Below are 19590 nucleotides of genomic sequence, written 5' to 3' on the forward strand. Positions count from 1 at the left end.
GCAGAGCACGTGTCCAACAAAGTCATGGCGTCGATGGATCACACCTGCAGTGCCCGCTGTGGGCCGCCCTCCCTCCCGCAGCCTGGGCCTGGGTGGAGTATCCCGCATGCCGAAGCAGGGGCTGGCTGGGCATTGCCGCAGAGAATGTGCACTTGGCTATAATTTGGCCAATGGGCACCAACAGGTTGGCCAGTGCTTGACCATGGCTCACCAGTAGTTTGACCAGTGTTTGACCAGTGGTTGACCAAGGGTGCACCGACTAGTTGACCAATGTTGACCATGGGTTGGTCCGACAGTTGACCAATGGTTGACCAAGGTTTTGCCATCTAGTTGACCAGTGGTTTCCAAGGGTTGGCCGACAGTGACCACATGGTTTGACCAAGGTTGGCCGACAGTTGAAACCAGTGTGACCAAGGGTTGTGCACACAGTTAGACGAGTGTTGCACCAAGGTTGGCACAACAGTTGACATGATGTGTGAACCAAGAGTTGCCATCAGTTGACCAATGGGTGTGTTTAACCAAGGTTGGCCATCAGTTTCAGACCCAATGGATTGACAAAGGGTGGCCGAACAGTTGAAACAAGTCGTTCGTTGACCACAAGGTTGGTCGACAGTATGACGAGCCGTGCGATAGCTCGATCAATGACTGACCAGCTGCTGACCCCACACAGCACTGTCCTGAGTGGCCAAGAAACGCCTAAGGGAACTGATGGGTTCAAGCACCGAGCCACAACCAGCATGTGCAGGGAGGTCCCTGGTTCACCACACAGTTCCGTGTCACCCAACAGTTGCCAGGTTGATGAAGGTTGAAGCTGTGGTGTTGACCAACAGTTCGTCCATGCAGTTGACCAATAGTTGACCATGCAACATGGATGAGCTCTGTAGCCAAGAGGCCAATGGTCAACAACAATTCACCTGCCTGCTGACGCAGTAGATGACCACGAGCCAGTAGTGTGTTCCTGGGGCCAAAAGGACCAATGGTTACTCAAACAGTTGACCACGCACAGCAGTGAGCCTGGTGCCAAGAAGCAAACGTGACGCACGTGACCACAGATACCAACAATTGGCCAGACTGATGAATCGACCAGTGATTTAACCAACAGTTACCAATTGTTTTTTTGCTATCCACTAAGTGTAGAACGAGCCCTGTGCCAAGAGGGCCAAGGGACGCCTGTGGCTCCATTGCACATAGCGCAAGCCAGCAGGGCAGGGGTGCTGCCCTCTGCTCTTGCCCGGGGGGCACTGTGCTGGAGCACTGCGTCAGATTGGGCTCTCAGTTCAGGGCAGACTGAACTGCCTGGAGAGCCCAGCTGGAGGGGGTGGGAATGGGGGCTGGAGCCTCCGTGAGGGAACAGCTGAGACCCTGGGAGGAGAGAAGCTGGAGGTCTGGCTGCGCTGATCGGATACCTGGGGGTGAGCGGTGCAAGGTAGGGCACTGTAGGGCAGTGGAGCTCAGAGGTTCTCCTCCAGCCCTACAAATCTGGGGTCATGGCTTTGATCTAACCGAAATAGCCAGAGCCCACCAAGCTTGCCCATTAGCTCGGTTCGCAGCTGCATGCTCTCCTGCTCTGCAGAGACTGGCCCTGCAGCTGGCCCTGGCCATCGAGGCACGGTGACGAGGAGCGGCCTGCACGCGGCCTGTCCCCTGGCCCAGCAGTCAAGCCCCACGCTGAGCATCCTGCTGAACGGAAATCCAATTAACCCGAGGGAAATCTGGTGAGCAGCTCTGCCCTGTCGTCCCCTGTCCGTCACCACTGCCCGTGTCTATATGGAGCTCATGGGGTGGAGGAAGGTTCAGCTGGAGCTGCGGTGACTTGCATGAGGCAAAGCGCAATCTGGGATGGGGAGCAAGACATGAGTTGATGAGAGGAAGAGATTTGTTCCCTGTGAGGAAATGGGGAGGCCACTGGGTGGGCTTGGGGCTGCGGGGGCACAAACCCAGAGCCAAATGACAGAAATGAGTTCGAAGCTGTGGGTGGGGTACACAAAAGCGGTGACGTAGAGCATGCTCATGTATGTCTAGTAAGGTGACGTGGTTATGAAATTGATGAGTGGGTTGGTTGAATGGCCTTCGAAGCTTAATAGAGCCATGGAATGGTTGGTTTGGAAGGCCTTAAAGGTCACAGATTTCAGCGTGGTTCGGGTAGGGATAGGAGTCCTTAAATGGTCACAGATTTGCATGCGAGTGTTGGTTGGTGCGGTCCTTAAACGGTGGTCACAGATTTGCAGCGTGGTTGGGTTGGAAGGGTCCTTAAAGGTCACAGATTTGCAGCGTGGTTGGGTTGGAAGGGTCCTTAAAGGTCACAGAGCTGGGGAATGGTTGGGTTCACTTGGAAGGGTCCTTAAAGGTCACAGAGCTGGGGAATGGTTGGGTTCACTTGGAAGGGTCCTTAAAGACCACAGAACTATGGCATGGTTGGGTTGGAGGTGTCCTTGAAGATCACAGAACCACCACATGGTTGGGTTGGAAGGGACCTTAGAGATCACTGTGCCATGGAATGTTTGGGTTGGGTTGGAAGGGTCCTTGAAGATCACAAAACCACAGAATGAATCGGGTTGGAAAGGTCCTTACAGATCACAGAGTGATAGAACGGTTGGGTTGGGTTGGAAGGGCATTGCCTCTCTGCTCCATCCCCAACCACCCCTCCCGCTGTGCCTCAGCATGAACGTCGGCGTGGAGGACGCGACCTCGTCGGCCAACGTCACACTCCTGGTGCATCCCCACACCACCATCACGGCATTGAAGCAGCAGGTACGGCACTGCCAGCCCCCAGCACAGGGTGGCACACAGAGGGGGGGTCTTGGGGTTCCAGTCCTGTGATCAGAAATGGCCGCTGCCATCACCATGTGTTGTCCTACAAGCCTGGCTGGCAGGCACAAGCCTGGGTTGGAAAGGTCCTCGAAGATCATAGAATCATCGAATGACAGCACAGCCTGGGTTGGAAAGGTCCTCAAAGATCATAGAATCATTGAATGATAGCACGGCCTGGGTTGGAAAGGTCCTCGAAGATCATAGAATCATCAAATGATAGCACAGCCTGGGTTGGAAAGGTCCTCGAAGGTCATAGAATCATCGAATGATAGCACAGCCTGGGTTGGAAAGGTCCTTGAAGGTCATGGAATCATTGAATGAAAGCATGGCCTGGGTTGGAAAGGTCCTTGAAGGTCATGGAATCATTGAATGATAGCATGGCCTGGGTTGGAAAGGTCCTCAAAGGTCATGGAATCTTTGAATGATAGCATGGCCTGGGTTGGAAAGGTCCTTGAAGGTCATGGAATTGTCAACTGATAGCATGGCCTGAGCTGGAAAGGTCCTCAAAGGTCATGGAATCATAGAGTCATAGCACGGCTTGGGCTGGAAAGGGCCATAAAGATCACTGAGTTCCAAACCCCCTGCTGTGGGCAGGGTTGCCAACCACTAGGTTGGGTTGGTTTGGGTTGGATTGGGTTGGATTGGAAGGGTCCTTGAAGATCACAGAACCATGGAATGGTTGGGTTGGAAGGGTCCTCAAGGGGCACAGAAGCATAAAGAGGTGATGTGCTGGAACAGCTGCTCGGAGAGGCTGTGGATGCCCTGTTCATCCCTGGAGATGTCCAAGGCCATGTTGGATGGGGCCCTGGGCACCCTGGGCTGGTATCAATGTGGAGGTTGGTGGCCCTGTATGTGGTGGGGGGTTGGAGCTTCATGATATCTGAAATAGGCTCCCAGGGAGGTGGTGGAATCGCCATCCCTGGGTGTGTTTAAGAGCTGTTTGATATGGTGCTCAGGGATATGATTTAGTGTAGGGTTGTTAGAGTTAGGGTTCTGGTTATAGGGTACTATGGCTATAGGGTAGTATGGTTTTAGGGTACTATGGTTATAGGGTACTATGGTTATAGGGTACTGTGGTTATAGGGTACTATGGTTATAGGGTACTATGGTTATAGGGTACTATGGTTATAGGGTTCTGGTTGGGCTGCGGTTGGACTTGATGATCTTCAAGGTCTTTTCCAACCTGGGTCATTCTATGATCCTTGGGGTCCCTTCCAACCCAGCCATTCTATGGTTCTACGCTTCTCCTTTCTGGCAGATCAATGCTCCCTCCCAGCCTGGTGTTGTTCCATCTTACTGAGGGTGCACTCATTGCCCTCATCCAATGTGTGCCGGGACATCCCCGGTTCCACACCCCACAGCCATCGCTGAGCCCAAATCCCTGCACGACACGACACCTCCCTGGCACTGAGCTTCCCCCTCCATCACCACGCAGGTCTTCCAGGACTACGGGTTCCACCCCCTGGTTCAGCGCTGGATCATCGGGCAGTGCCTGTGCGTGGATGAGCGCACGGTGTGGTCCTACGGCATCCGGCGCGATGGGGACACGGCCTTCCTGTATCTGCTGTCGGCCAACCGCGCTGAGCTGACACGGCAGCGCTACGACGAGGATCAGGCGCAGCTCCTCCTCACCTCCATCGCTGCCGTGGGAGATGGAGCCGACGAGCGGCGCAAGTACGGCACGGCGCCGGCTGCTGCGGGCAGGAAAGGTGCGACGGCAGCCAGTGATGGGTTTGGTGGGGGGTGAAGGTCCTGCATGGGTCGTAACGTAGGAGAGGTGTGGGGTGGCTGGGGTGGAAGGGTCTTTAAAGATCACAGAACCATGGGATGGTTAGGTTGGAAGGGTCTTTAAAGATAACAGAACCATGGGATGGTTGGGTTGGAAGGGACTGGAGAGGTCACAGAACCAAGGGGTGGTTGGGTTGGAAGGGTGTGGGTGGATGGTTGGGTTGGATGGGTCCTTAAAGATCACAGAACCAAGGGATGGTTGGGTTGGAAGGGTACTTAAAGATCACAGAACCATGGGGTGGTTGGGTTGGAAGGGACTGGAGAGGTCACAGAACCAAGGGGTGGTTGGGTTGGAAGGGTGTGGGTGGATGGTTGGGTTGGAAGGGTCTTTAAAGACAATAGAACGATTGAATGATTGGTATGGAAGGGTCTGGAGACGTCACAGAACCAAGGAATGGTTGGGTTGGAGGGATGTGGGAGGATGATTGGGTTGGAAGGGTCCTTAAAGAACATGGAACCATGAGGTGGTGGGGTTGGAAGGGTCTTTAAAGATCAAAGAGCCATGGAATGGTTGGGTTGGAAGGGTCCTTACAGATCACAGACCCTGGGAATTATTGGGTTAGAATAGTCCTTAATGGTCTGAGAACCACAGGATGGTTGGGTTGGAAGAGTCCTGGAAGGTAATAGAGACATGGGATGGATTGGGTTGGAAGGGACCTTGAAGACTGTAGAACTACAGAGTGGGTTGGGTTGGAAAAGTCCTTCAAGATCACAGGGCTGGGGAGTGATTGGAAGAGTCCTGTCTGAAAGGTCTTAAAGACATAAAGTGGGTTGGGTTGGGAGTGTCCTGAAAGATCATAGAGCTAAGGGATAGGGAAGGGTCCTTAAAGATAACAAAACCACAGAATGGATTGTGTTGGGATGGAGCTTAAAGATCATATAGCCAGGGAATGGTTGGGTTAGAAAGGTCCCTAATGGTCACAGAACCACAGGGTGGTTGGGGTGAAGAGTCCTTCAAGATCACAGAGCCAGGCAGTAGGTAGGTTGGAAGAGTCCTGAAAAGTGAAAGAGACACGGAATTGATCGGGTTGGAAGGATGCTTGTAAACTGTAGGACCACAGAGTGGTTGGATTGGAAGGGGCCTGAAAGGTCATAGAGCCGTGGGATCAGTTGGGTTGGCAGGGTCCTTACGGATCATACAGCCATGGGATGGTTGGGTTGGAAGGGTCCTTAAAGATCATAGAACCATAGGATGGTTGGGTATGNTTGGGTTGGAAGGGTCCTTAAGGATCATAGAACCATGGGATGGTTGGGTTGGAAGGGTCCTTAAAGATCATAGAACCATGGGATGGTTGGGTTGGAATGGTCCTGAAAGGTCACAGAGCCATGGAGTGGTTGGATTTGGGAGGGTCCTTGGAGGTCACCGAATCACAGAATGGTTGGATCTGAAGGATCCTGAAAGGTCTTAAGAGCTGAGGGATGGGTTGGGTTGAAAGGGTCCTGAAGCATCATAGAGCCATGGGGTGATTGGGTTGGAAAGGTCCTAAAAGATCATAGAGCCACAGAACATGCCATGCAGAAGGGCTCTATTGGGATGGTGCGGCACCGGGCTCTGAGCGCTGATCCCTTCTTCTCTGGGAGGACGGTGCTGCTTTGTGCCCATCCCGGTGCCTCTGGGCTCCATCACGGTGCCGTAACGAGCTCGTTTCTCCCGCAGCCAACAGGCAGCTGGACATTGCTGACATCAGCCACCACCTGGACACCGTGCAGATCGGCGACGTTAGCAGCCACCAAACGGCACCAGCCGCCACCTCTCTGCCCTCACCGGTGCCGGTAGGTGCCGCCATGTCCCCCTCATCCCCAGGCTACATCCCAGGGATGGCCGCTTCTCCCAGCCCCGGTCCATATCTCCTCTCCCCGCTCCTCCATCCATCTCTGTACCCCGCAGGCGGGTTGGTCGTGTCCCAAATGCACCTTCATCAACAAACCCACGCGGCCGGGCTGTGAGATGTGCAGCACTGACCGACCGCCCGACTACGTGGTACCCGGCGGCTACGAACCGGACGAGACGGAGCTGTGGAGGATGCAGCAGGAGCAGGAGGGGATGCTGCAGTACCAGCAGGTACCGGCCGGCGCCGTGGGGTGATCAGCATGGGGGGCTTGGGGTGAGCAGGACCTGCACTGTGCTGGGAGGGGGCTGGGAATCATGGAAATGCATGGTGGGTTGGGATGGGAGGGTCCTTGAAGGTCATAGAGCCATGAGATGGTTGGGTTGGAAGGGTCCTCAAAGGTCATAGAGCCATGGGATGGTTGGGTTGAATGGGTCCTTGAAGATCATGGAGCCATGGGATGGTTGGGTTGGAAGAGTCCTTAAAGGTCATAAAGCCATAGGATGGTTGGGTTGGAAGGATCCTCGAAGGTCATAGAGCCAGGGAATGAGTTGGATAGGCAAGGTTCTTAAACATCATAGAACCCTGGAATGAGTTGGGTTGGAAGGGTCCACAATGATCATAAATCCAGGGAAGGGTTGCATTGGAAGGGTCCTTAAAGGTCATAGTGTCATGTGATGGACTTTATAGATCATAGAGTGAGTGGGTGGGTTTTAAGGGTCCTTGGAGATCATTGAGCCGTGGAATGGACCTTACAGATCATAGAATGATGAGATGGTTGGTTTTAAGGATCCTCAAAGTTGATAGAGCTGTGGGATGGACCTTGTAGATCATATAGTGATGGGGTGGTTGGATTGGATGGTCCTTAAAGATCATAGACCCATGGAATAGTTGGGCTGGAAGGGTCCTTAAAAGTCATAAAGCCATGGGATGGACCTTTTAGATTGTGGAACAAGGGGTGGTTGGGTTGGAAGGGTCCTTAAAGGACATAAAACAATGGGATGGACCTTATAAGTCATAGAACGAATGGGTAGTTGGGTTGGGAGGATCCTTACGGGTTATACTGAGAACAGACTGAATTGGGTTGGAAGGGTCTGTCAAGATCATAGCACCATAGAAGGGTTGGGTTGGAAGGGTCCTTGAAGATCACAGAACCACAGGAGGGTTGGGTTGGAAGGGTCCTTGCAGATCACGGAACCACAGGAGGGTTGGGTTGGAAGGGTCCTTGAAGATCACCGAACCACAGAAGGGTTGGGTTGGAAGGGTCCTTGAAGATCACAGAACCAAAGGAGGGTTGGGTTGGAAGGAACCCCCCAGCCCCACCCGTGCCATGGGGCACCCACAGCTCCGGGCAGCGGTGCTGGGGCTGCACTGCCTCTGGGTGAAGGATTCCCCCACATCTGACCCCAATTTGCCCCCTTTTGGGGTCCCACCACCCCCCTCGTTGTTCTGCTCTCTGCCCACACCCAGGGCTCCCTGCCGTGCTGCAGTGGTGGCCCTGGGGACGGTCACTGCCCCCCCTGGTGCCGTCCTTTGGGTCCTGACAGGTGTCGTCGTGTTGGCACGTGGGATGGCGATTCCGTGGCCGTGTGTTTCCGTCGTTGCTCCTCTCGTGCATAGGGATGGCTGGCCGTGCTGGGAGCTCTGGAACGCACATGGGGCTCTGATGGAGCCCCCACCCCACACGGGGACACGCAGTGGGGCTGGGGACCCTCCAGCTCAGCCACTGACCGAACCTTCTCTTCTTTCTCCTTTTTTTTTTCTCTCTCTGTGCCGGGATCCCACTCGGAAAAGGGAAGGATTGAGGATGGCTCGGCTGCGCGCTGCGTCTTGGGCTCGGGTTCCCTGGATGACTTCATCCACGCGTCCTACGAGTTCTGCTAACCGACCCGGACGGGGGCCCCGTCCCATCCCGTCCCCGCCAGCCTGGGCCCCGTGCCCACCGCTCGGCCCCACGCGCTCAGCGGCTCCGTGCCCGCTGGCCGCCCCTCGGCTCTGATGCAGCCCCACATGGGGGGCTGGGCTCCCCGGGAGGCCGGGGGGAGCGACGTGAGGGTCTCAGCCCCACATTGGCCGCGGTGTGGGCAGGACTGTGGTGGTGCAGACTGAGCTCCCTGCACACGGAGCCTTGGTGCCATATTGGAGCATCAAATTGATGCAGTTTCCTTCCCAGATTCCTTCCCTCCCAGCAGCCTCACGCCCAGGAGCCCCCTGGGGTTGGGCACTAAGCCCCCCTATGGGCCCCCCTGTGGGCAGGGAGGGTTTGAGGTGAATGGGGCTGTCCCCATGCTGCTCGTGCCACTGTCCCCTTAGTGAGAGCTTCAGGGAAGCCGCAGTAGTGATGGGGGGCAGCGGCTCCGGGTTCCTGTGCCATGGGGGGGTTTGTGCCCACTCTGTGGGGCTGCAGTGAGGGGCTGCGTGGGGCGGCTGCAGTGGGTCAGACTGTGAGCACTGCATTACCGTACATTGGGTTGTTCCATGGCTCTTCACGTTGGGTTTTCCCATTCCTCTTCTAGTTGGGTTGTTCCATGGCTCTTTGTGTTGGGGTTTCCCATTCATTCCTCTTGTTGTTGGGTTGTCCCATTGCCCCGTGTTGGGTTTTCCCATTTCTCTTCTTGTTGGGTTTCCCACTGGTCTCTGTGTTGGGTTTTCTCCTTGCTCTTTGTGTTGGGTTGCCCCATTGCCGTGTGTTGGTTTGTTCCAGGCGCCCTTTGCGTCAAGTTATCTCATTGCTCTTCATGTTGGGTGATGATATTGCTCTTCATGATGGGTAGTCCTATTCCTCCACGTGGGTTTGTCCCATTGCCCCATGTTGGGTTGCCCCGTTGCTCTTTGTGTTGGGTTTTCCCATTCATTGCCTCGTGTTGGTTTGTCCCATTGCTCCGTATGGGGTTGTCCCATTGCTCAGGTTGGGTCGTACACATTGCTCTTCATGTTGGGTTGTCCCATTGCCCCACATTGGGTTCTCCCATTCCTCCATGTTGGGTTGTCCCATTGCTCCCTGTGGGGTTCTCCCACCCCCCCTCCACATTGGCTTTTCTCATTGCTCTTTGCGTTGGGTTGTCTCATTGCCCTTTGTGGGCTGGTCCCACTGCCTTATGTTGGGTTTTTCTATTACCCCATGTTGGGTCATCCCATTGCTCCATGTTGGGTCATCCCATTGCCCCGTTTTGGGTTGTCCCATTGCCCCGTGTGGGCTTGTCCCATTGGTCTTTGAGTTGGGTTGTCCCATTGCCCCATGTGGGGTTGTCCCATTGCTCCTCACTTTGAGTTCTCCCATTGCCCTGTGTTGGGTTGTCCCATTTCTCCATGTTGGGTTGTCCTATTGCCCCATGTTGGGTTGTCCCATTGCTCTTTGAGTTAGGTTGTCCCATTGCCCCGTGTTGGGTTGTCCTATTGCTCTTCTCTTCACCTTTTCTCCCACTGCCCTGTGTTGGATTGTCCCATTCCTCTATGTGGGGTTCTCCCATTGCCCCATGTTGGGTTCTCCCATTGCTCTTCGAGTTGGGTTGTCCCATTTCTCCATGTTGGGTTTTCCCATTGCCCCATGTGGGGTTCTCCCATTGCCCCATGTTGGGTTCTCCCATTGCCCCATGTGGAGTTGTCCCACTGCTCTTTGAGTTGGGTTGTCCCATTGCCCCGTGTTGGGTTGTCCCATTGCTCTTTGAGTTGGGTTTTCCTATTGCCCCATGTAGGGTTGTCCCATTGCCCCATGTGGGTTCTCCCATTGCTCTTTGAGTTGGGTTGTCCCATTGCCCCATGTAGGGTTGTCCCATTGCCCCATGTGAGGTTCTCCCATTGCTCTTTGAGTTGGGTTTTCCTATTGCCCCTTGTAGGGTTGTCCCATTGCTCTTTGAGTTGGGTGGTACACGTCGCTCTTCACGTTGGATTTTCCCATTGCTCTTCACGTTGGGTTCATCCCATCGCTTTCCGCGTCGGGTGGCAGCCGACACTCCTCACGTTGGACATTGTGGTGTGGGGAGAACGGGGGGCTCAGGGTGGCAGACAGACCCCTCCCCAAAATAAAATCTCCCACAAGCGCGGCTTCTCTGTGCCACCTTTGTCTCACTGCTTGCTGGGGGGCTGCTGGGGGGCTGCTCTTTGGGGTGGGTTTTCATGAAGTGAGATGGAAGAAAAGCCGGGGGAGGGGGAGGCTGTGGGTGGGTCCTGGGCAGCTGGAGCTGGGGGGCAGCCAGCCCAAGGCAGGGCTGGGGCTGGGGGTCCCTTCCAACCCACTGTGCTGTGCTTCTGTGGTCTGTAAGGACCCTTCCAACCCAACCATCCCATATCTGTCAGCTTTAAGGACCCTCCCAACCCAACCATCCCATGGCTCTGTGACCTTTAAGGACCCTTCCAACCCAACAATCCCATATCTCTGTGAGCTTTAAGGACCCTTCCAACCCAACCCAACCATCCCATGGCTCTGTGATCCTTCCAACCCAACAATCCCATATCTCTGTGAGCTTTAAGGACCCTTCCAACCCAACCCAATGATCCCATATCTCTGCGAGTTTTAAGGACTCTTCCAACCCAACAATCCCATATCTCTGTGACCTTTAAGGACCCTTCCAACCCAACAATCCCATATCTCTGTGACCTTTAAGGTCCCTTCCAACCCAACCCAACCATTCTGGGGCTCTGATCTTTAAGAAGCCTTCCAACCCAACCCAATGATCCCATATCTCTCTGAGTTTTAAGGACCCTTCCAACCCAACCATCCCATGGCTCTATGATCTTCCAGGACCCTTCCAACCCAATCATTTCATGGTTCAATGATTATGAAGGACCCTTCCAATCTAACCAGCCTCTGGTTCTGGGACCTATAAAAGTTCCTGGTGCGATTACGGGGCCACTCTCCCTCATCTGGTTCTCCCCCATCTCGTTCTCTCCCCACTTTTTCTTCCCCCACTTTTTCTCCCCAATATTTCTCCCCCCATCTGCTTCTCCCCTGACTTATTCTCCCCCTCAATGTTTCTCCTCCCATTTGGATCTCCCCCCACTGTTTCTCCCCCCAATTTTTGTGCCCCCTTTTTCTCCCCCCCATCCCCCCCTTCTGGTTCCTCCCACTGTTTCTCCCCCCACCGTTTCTGCCCCCAATTTTTTGTGCCCCTCTTTTTCTCCCCCATCTCGTTCCCCCCCCATCTGTTTCTCCCCCCATCTGATTCTCTCCCCTCTGGTTCTGCCCTCATCTGTTTCTCCCCCCATCTGATTCTCTCCCCTCTGTTTCTCCCCCCATCTGATTCTCTCCCCTCTGTTTCTCCCCCTCTGTTTCTGCCCACCTCTGGTTCTCCCCCCACTGTTTCTCCCCCCATCTGATTCTCCCCCTGATGTTTCCCCCCACATCTGGTTCTACCCCCATCTGATTCTCTCCCCTCTGGTTCTGCCCTCATCTGTTTCTCCCCCCATCTGACTCTCCCCCTAATGTTTCTACCCCCTCCGTTTCTCCCCACATCTGATTTTCTCCCCTCTGTTTCTGCCCCCATCTGGTTCTCCCCCCACTGTTTCTTCTCTACTCTTTCTCTCCCCATCTGATTCCCCCACATCTGTTTCTCCTCCCACCTGGTTCTCCCCCCATTTGTTCCCCCCCCATTTCTCCCCCCCACCCCCCACCATCCCTCCCCCCATAGACATTGGAGGCGGAGCGGCTGCGGAACTTCCAGCAGCTGCTGGAGTTGGAGCAGGAAGGTTTGGTGCCCAACCAAGAGGGGATGGAGTGTCGCATCTGCTTCCAACACGTCCCCGCGGGGCAGGGGGTGCTGCTGCGCGAGTGTCTGCACAACTTCTGCCGGTACGGCGGCCATCTTGGAGGCGGGGGGAGCCCGACCCACAGCCCACCCCCGACCCAACCCCACCCCGTGGTGACGGAGCCTCTCCCGCAGCGACTGCCTGCGCCAGGTGATCAACTACAGCGAGGAGCCGGTGGTGGGATGTCCGTACCGCGACGACTCCTACGCCTGCAGCAGCCACCTCCAGGAGCGCGAGATCCGCGCGGTCAGTCACCGCAGCGCGGACCCTGGGGACAGGGAGGGGATGCGTGGCCAACCGGTGGCCAATGGGTGACCAGGAGTTGGCCAACAGTTGACCAGTGGTTGACCAGTGGTTCATCAACACTTGACTAAGAGTTGGCCAATGCTTGACCAACTGTTGACCAATGGTTCATCAACAGTAGGTCACTAGTTCAGCAGTGGTTGACCAACGGTTGACTAATAGTTGTTCAACAGTTGGCCATTGGTTCACCAATGGTTGGCCAGGAGTTGGCCAACAGTTGACCAGTGGTTCATAAACAGTTGGCCACTGGTTCAACAAGGGTTGACAAGAGGTTGGTCAGTAGTTGTCCAGTGGTTGACCAATGGTTGACCAGTGGTTCATCAACACTTGACTAAGAGTTGGCCAACACTTGACCAACTGTTGACCAATGGTTCATCAACAGTTGGCCATTGGTTCAGCAATGGTTGGCCAGGAGTTAGTCAAGAGTTCACCAGTGGTTGACCAATGGTTGAGTGGTGGTTCATCAACAGTTGGCTACTGGTTCAACAATGGTTAAAAAGAAGTTGGCCAACAGTTGACCAGTGGTTGACCAACTGTTGACTAATAGTTGATCAACAGTGGGTCACTGGTTCAACAATGGTTGACCAATGGTTGAGCAGTGGTTCATCAACAATTGGCCACTTGTTCACCAATGGTTGACCAGTGGTTGACCAACGGTTGACTAATAGTTGATCAACAGTTGGCCATTGGTTCACCAATGGTTGGCCAGGAGTTGGTCAACAGTTGACCAGTGGTTGACCAATGGTTGAGCGGTGGTTCATCAACAGTAGATCACTGGTTGACCAATGGTTGACTAGCAGTTGACCAACGGTTACCAATGGTTGACCAATGGTTGACCAACAGATGACCAATGGTTGACTACTGGTTGACCACCAGTTACCAGTTGTTGACCAACAGCTGGCCAGTATGGTTGGCCAATGGTTGGCCAACAGATGACCAACAGTTGACCAGTGGTTGCCCATTGGTTGGCCAAATGTTGACCAATGCTTGACTTCTGGTTGACCAACAGATGACCAATGGTTGACTACTGGTTGACCAATGGTTGACTAGCAGTTGACGAATGGTTGACCAGCAGTTGACCAACAGATGACCAATGATTGACCAATGGTTGGCCAATGGTTGCCCAGTGGTTGACCAATGGCTGACCAACAGTTGACCAGTGGTTGACCAGCATTTCGCCGACAGCTGGCCAACAGTTGACGAATGGTTGGCCAATGGTTGACTGCTGTTTGGCAAGTGGTTGACTACTGGTTGGCCAATGGTTGACTGCTGGTTGACCAGTGGTTACCATTGGTTGACCAGCAGCTGACTAACAGTTGACCAGTGTTTGCCCAGTGGTTGACCACCGGTTGACCAAGAGTTGATCAGTGGTTGACCAGTGTTTCACCGACGGTTGGTCAACAGTTGACGAATGGTTGGCCAATGGTTGACTACTGGTTGACCAATGGTTACCAATGGTTGACTAGCAGTTGACCAACGGTTACCAATGGTTGACCAGCAGTTGGCCAATGGTTGACCAATGTTTGACCAATGGTTGACTACTGGTTGACAAGCAGTTGCCCAATGGTTGACCAGCGTTTGACCAACAGTTGACCAATGGTTGCCCAGTGGTTCGCCAAAGGTTGACCAATGCTTGACCTCTGGTTGACCAACAGATGACCAATGGTTGACTACTGGTTGCCCAGTGGTTGACCAACAGTTGACCAACAGTTGACCAGCAGTTGACCAACAGATGACCAACAGTTGACCAGTGGTTGACCAGTGTTTCACTGACGGTTGGCCAACAGTTGACGAATGGTTGGCCAATGGTTGACTACTGATTGACCAGTGGTTACCAGTGGTTGAACAGCAGCTTACCAATGGTTGACCAATGGTTGACCAATGGTTGACTACTGGTTGCCCAATGGTTGACTGCTGGTTGACCAATGGTTGACTACTGGTTGCCCAGTGGTTGACCAATAGTTGACCAATGGTTGACTACTGGTTGCCCAGTGGTTGACCAATAGTTGACCAATGGTTGACTACTGGTTGACCAATGGTTGGCCAGTCATTCACCAATGACTGACCAACAGTTGACCAGTGGTTGACCAACAGTTGGCCAACAGTTGCCCAGTGGTTGGCCAATGGTTGACCAGTGGCTGACCAACAGTTGACCAATGGTTGCCCAGTGGTTGGCCAAAGGTTGACCAATGCTTGACTTCTGGTTGACCAACAGATGACCAATGGTTGACTACTGGTTGGCCAATGGTTGACTACTGATTGACCAGTGGTTACCAGTGGTTGACCAGCAGCTTGCCAATGGTTGACCAGTGGTTGCCCAATGGTTGACTACTGGTTGCCCAATGGTTGCCCAATGGTTGCCCAATGGTTGACCAACAGTTGCCCAATGGTTGCCCACTGGTTGACCAACGGTTGCCCAATGGTTGACCACTGGTTGACCAACGGTTGCCCAATGGTTGACCACTGGTTGACCAACGGTTGCCCAATGGTTGCCCACTGGTTGCCCAATGGTTGACCAGTGATTGACCACCACCTGACCAGTAGTTGACCAGTGCTTCACCGACACTTGGCCAACAGTTGACTACTATTTGACCAATTGTTGACCAATGGTTGACTTCTGGTTGACCAATGGCTACCAGTGGTTGACCAGCTGCTGACCAACGGTTGACCAATGGTTGACCAATGGTTGACTACTGGTTGCCCAATGGTTGACCACCGGTTGACCATCACCTGACCAATAGTTGACCAGTGCTTCACCGACACTTGGCCAACAGTTGGCCACCGGTTGACTACCAGTTGACCAATAGTTGACCAGTGTTTCACCGATGGTTGGCCAACAGTTGGCCACCGGTTGACTACCAGTTGACCAATAGTTGACCAGTGTTTCACTGACGGTTGGCCAACAGTTGACCACGATCCAGCATTGACCCCCCCTTATCCCCCACCCCCCGTATTGTGTCTGTGTGTGCAGCTGGTGTCACCGGAGGAGCACCGGCGCTTCCTGGAGCGCAGTTTGGTGCTGGCCGAGCGCCGCACGCGCAACAGCTTCCACTGCAAGACGCCGGATTGCCGCGGCTGGTGCATCTACGAGGACTCCGTCAACGAGTTCCGCTGCCCCATCTGCCAGGCCCTCAATTGCCTCCTATGCAAGGTCAGCCAGCGCCGCCCCACACCCTGAGCCCCACAAGTGCCGTGGGGCTGAGTGGGGTCGTGGCTCATCTCCCCACACCCTCAGGCCATCCACGAGGGGCGGAACTGCCGGCAGTACCAGGACGATCTGCGGCTGCGGGCGCACAACGACGCGGCTGCACGGCAGACCAATGATATGCTGCAGGTGGGAGCAATGGGGGCATTGGGGGGGGGGCTTCTTATGGACCCCCCTGGCATTGTATGGGGGAGTTTATGGGGTCAGCCCTTCTCATGGACCCATAATGACTGTAAGGGGGGGGGTTGTGGGGGTCAGCCCTTCTCATGGACCCTCCCATCATTGTAAGGGGAGTTTATGGGGTCAGCCCTTCTCATGGACCCCCCCATCACTGTAAGGGGGGGTTGTGGGGGTCAGCCCTTCTCATGGACCCCCCTGTCATTATAAGGGGGAGGTTGTGGGGGTCAGCCCTTCTCATGGACCCACCCCATCACTGTAAGGGGGATTTTCAGGGGGTCAGCCCTACTTATGAACCCCCCCATCATTGTAAGGGGGGTTTTCGGGGGGTCAGCCCTTCTCATGGACCCATAATGACTGTAAGGGGGGGGTTGTGGGGGTCAGCCCTTCTCATGGACCCACCCCATCACTGTAAGGGGGTTTGGGGGGGGTCATCCCTTTAGCCCTTCTCATGGACCCCCCATGACTGTAAGGGGGGAGTTTGTGGGGTCAGCCCTTCTCATGGACCCCCCCATCATTGTAAGGGGGGGTTGTGGGGGTCAGCCCTTCACATGGACCCATAATGACTGTAAGGGGGGGGTTGTGGGGGTCAGCCCTTCTCATGGACCCCCCCATCATTGTAAGGGGGGGGTTGTGGGGGTCAGCCCTTCTCATGGACCCCCCCATCACTGTAAGGGGGGGGTTGTGGGGGTCAGCCCTTCTCATGGACCCCCCCATCACTGTAAGGGGGGGGTTGTGGGGTCAGCCCTTCTTATGGACCCATAATGACTGTAAGGGGGATATGGGGTAGTCAGCCCTTCTTATGGACCCAAAACGACTGTAAGAGGGAGGTTGTGGGGGTCAGCCTTTCTTATGGACCCCCCCATCACTGTAAGAGGGGGGTTGTGGGGGTCAGGCCTTCTCATGGACCCCCCCATCACTGTAATGGGGCGGTTGTGGGGGTCAGCCCTTCTGATGGACCCCCCATGACTGTAAGGGGGGGGTTGTGGGGTCAGCCCTTCTCATGGACCCCCCTGTCATTATACGAGGGAGGTTGTGGGGGGTCAGACCTTGTCATGGACCCCCCCGTCATTGTAAGGGGGGGTTGTGGGGGTCAGCCCTTCTCATGGACCCCCCCCCCCATGACTGTAAGGGGATTTGGGGGGGGGCATCCCTTCAGCCCTTCTTATAGACCCCCCCATCAATATAAGGGGAGGTTTGGGGGCAGGTCACTCCCTCATCCCTTCTCTTGCTCCCCCCACATCACTATAGTGGGAGGGGGTTTGGGGGGGCTTTCATCCCCCCCATCCCTTCTCTTTTCCCCCCCCCATCTCACTATAAGGGGAGGGGTCACCCTCTCAGCCCTTCACTTTGCCCCCCCCCATCACTACAATGGGATGTTTGGGGTGGGGTGGGGTGTTTTACCCCCTCATCCCTTCCCTTTTTCCCCCCCCATCACTACAGTGGGCTGTTTGGGGGGGGGTTCACCCTTTCATCCCTTCCTTTTAACCCCCCCCCCAATCACTACAATGGGCTGTTTATGGGGTTGGGGGCAGGGTGGTTCCCCCCCCACATACCTTCCCTTTCCCTCCCCCCCCCCCATGCACTACAAATGGGGTCTTTGGGGGGGGGGGGTGTCACCTTTCATCCCTACCCTTTGCCCCACCCCCCCCAATCCCTATAGGGATTTTGAGGGTTACTCTCACTCCCCCCCCCCCCATCATAACAATGGGGTTCTTTGGGGGGGGGTCAACCCCTTTTTTCCCCCCCCCCATCACTACGAATGGGGTCTTTGGGGGGGGGTCACCGACTTTCCCCCCCCCCATCAGTTACAATGGGGTCTTTTGGGGGTGGCGGGTTATTCACCCTTTGCCCCGCCCCATATTCCCCCCCATCCACTACAATGGGGTCTTTGGGGGGGTTCACCCTTCCCCCCCCCCCATCACTACAATGGGGTCTCTGGGGTGTTTTCACCTTTCCCAGCCCCTTTTTTTGCCCCCCCCCCAGACGCTGGTGACAGCAGGGCCTGGCCATGCAGTGCCCCACGTGTCGCATCGTGCTGCAGAAGAAGGACGGCTTGCGACTGGATGCGCTGCAGCCTGTGTCACACACGAGATCTGCTGGGTCCATCCACAATGTGCGCCCAGATGGAGGACCAGGGTGAGCAATTAGGGGATGGGACGCCCATAACAACCCACATAAAACCCATAACCACCTATAACCCATAAGCCACACCCATAACCACCCATAAACCACCCTATAACCCATATAACCACCCCATACCACCCTATAAACCACCCATAACCAACCCCATAACCACCCATAAACGACCGCTAATACCCCGATAACCCACCCCATAACAACCCCCACCCATAACCACACCATAAACCCACCCATAACACCCTAATAACCCACCCATAAACCCCACCCATAACCCACCGCGCAATAACAACCCCATAACCCAACCATAAGTAACCCACCAACCCCATAACCCCACCCTATACAGCCCAACAATCAAAACCCCATAACCCACCCAAACAACCCCATAACCACACCATAAACACACCTATAAACCACGCCCATAAACACCCTATAAACCCCATAACCACCCATAACCACCCATAAACCCCCAATAACGCACCGCATAAAACACCACATAAACCCATAAAACACCCCCATACCACCCCATAACCACCCCCATAAACCCCATAACCACCCCAAAACACCCCATAACACCTATACCTTGCATAACTCACCTCATAAACACCCCCATAACCAACCCCATAAACCCCAATAACCCACCCCATAACCACCCACATTAAACACCCCATAACGACACCCTATAACACCATAAACCACCCTATAACCACCCCATAACCACCACCACCATAACCATCACGCCCATAACAACCCCATAACCCCAACCCCATAACCCCAACCCCATAACCAACCACCATAACCCCAACCCCATAACCCACCCCATAACACCCCCAATAATCACCCCATAAATCCATCCAACCCCATAACCACCCCATAACCACCCCATAACCACCCTATAACCCATAACCACCCATAACCAACCCATAACCACCCATAAACCACCTATAACCCCATAACCACCTATAACCACCCTATAACCCCCATAAACACCCTAACCACCCTATAAACCCCATAACCACCCCATAACCACCCTATAACACCCAATAACCCACCCTATAACCAGCCCTATAACCCCCATAACCCCACCCCATAAACAACCGCCCATAACCCACCCCCATAAAACCCCATAACACACCCCATAACCACCCTATACCCCATAAACGCACCCTAATAAACCCACCCATAACCACGCGCCAAACCACCACTAATAACCCCATAAAACCACCGCATAACCACCCATATAACACCCCATAAACCCATAACCCACACCCAATAACCACCCCATAAACCACCCAAACCACCCATAAAACCACCCCATAACCAACCCAATAACCACCCTATAACAACCCATAACCACCCTATAACCATAACCCACCCCAATAACCACCCTATAAACCCCCATAACCACCCCATAACCACCCATATAACACCCCATAAACCACCTATAACCCATAACACCCATAAACCACCCCAATACCACCCATAACCCCATACACCACCCATAAAACCGCCATAACGCAACCCCATAAAGCGACCCTATAACCCCCTATATACCACCCATAGAAACAACCCTTAAACCCCATAAGCGCCCAC

General features: G+C 54.5%; 1 protein-coding gene across 1 annotated transcript in view; it reads left to right on the forward strand.

Annotated features, from left to right (window-relative positions):
• The first annotated feature begins 1670 nt into the window (after positions 1–1670).
• Positions 1671–19590, forward strand: part of LOC107307646 (ranBP-type and C3HC4-type zinc finger-containing protein 1-like) — a 20341-nt gene continuing 2421 nt past the window's right edge. Inside the window, 12 exon segments of the mRNA XM_015851172.2 lie at positions 1671–1715; positions 2661–2751; positions 4247–4520; positions 6257–6372; positions 6488–6661; positions 12056–12216; positions 12308–12419; positions 15448–15627; positions 15712–15810; positions 17858–17914; positions 17916–17948; positions 17950–17997. Coding sequence (XP_015706658.1) covers positions 2662–2751; positions 4247–4520; positions 6257–6372; positions 6488–6661; positions 12056–12216; positions 12308–12419; positions 15448–15627; positions 15712–15810; positions 17858–17914; positions 17916–17948; positions 17950–17997 — 1344 coding nt within the window. The 5' untranslated portion in view covers positions 1671–1715; position 2661.

The sequence above is a fragment of the Coturnix japonica genome, unplaced genomic scaffold (assembly GCF_001577835.2).
Source record: "Coturnix japonica isolate 7356 unplaced genomic scaffold, Coturnix japonica 2.1 chrUnrandom742, whole genome shotgun sequence".
NCBI lineage: Eukaryota > Metazoa > Chordata > Aves > Galliformes > Phasianidae > Coturnix > Coturnix japonica.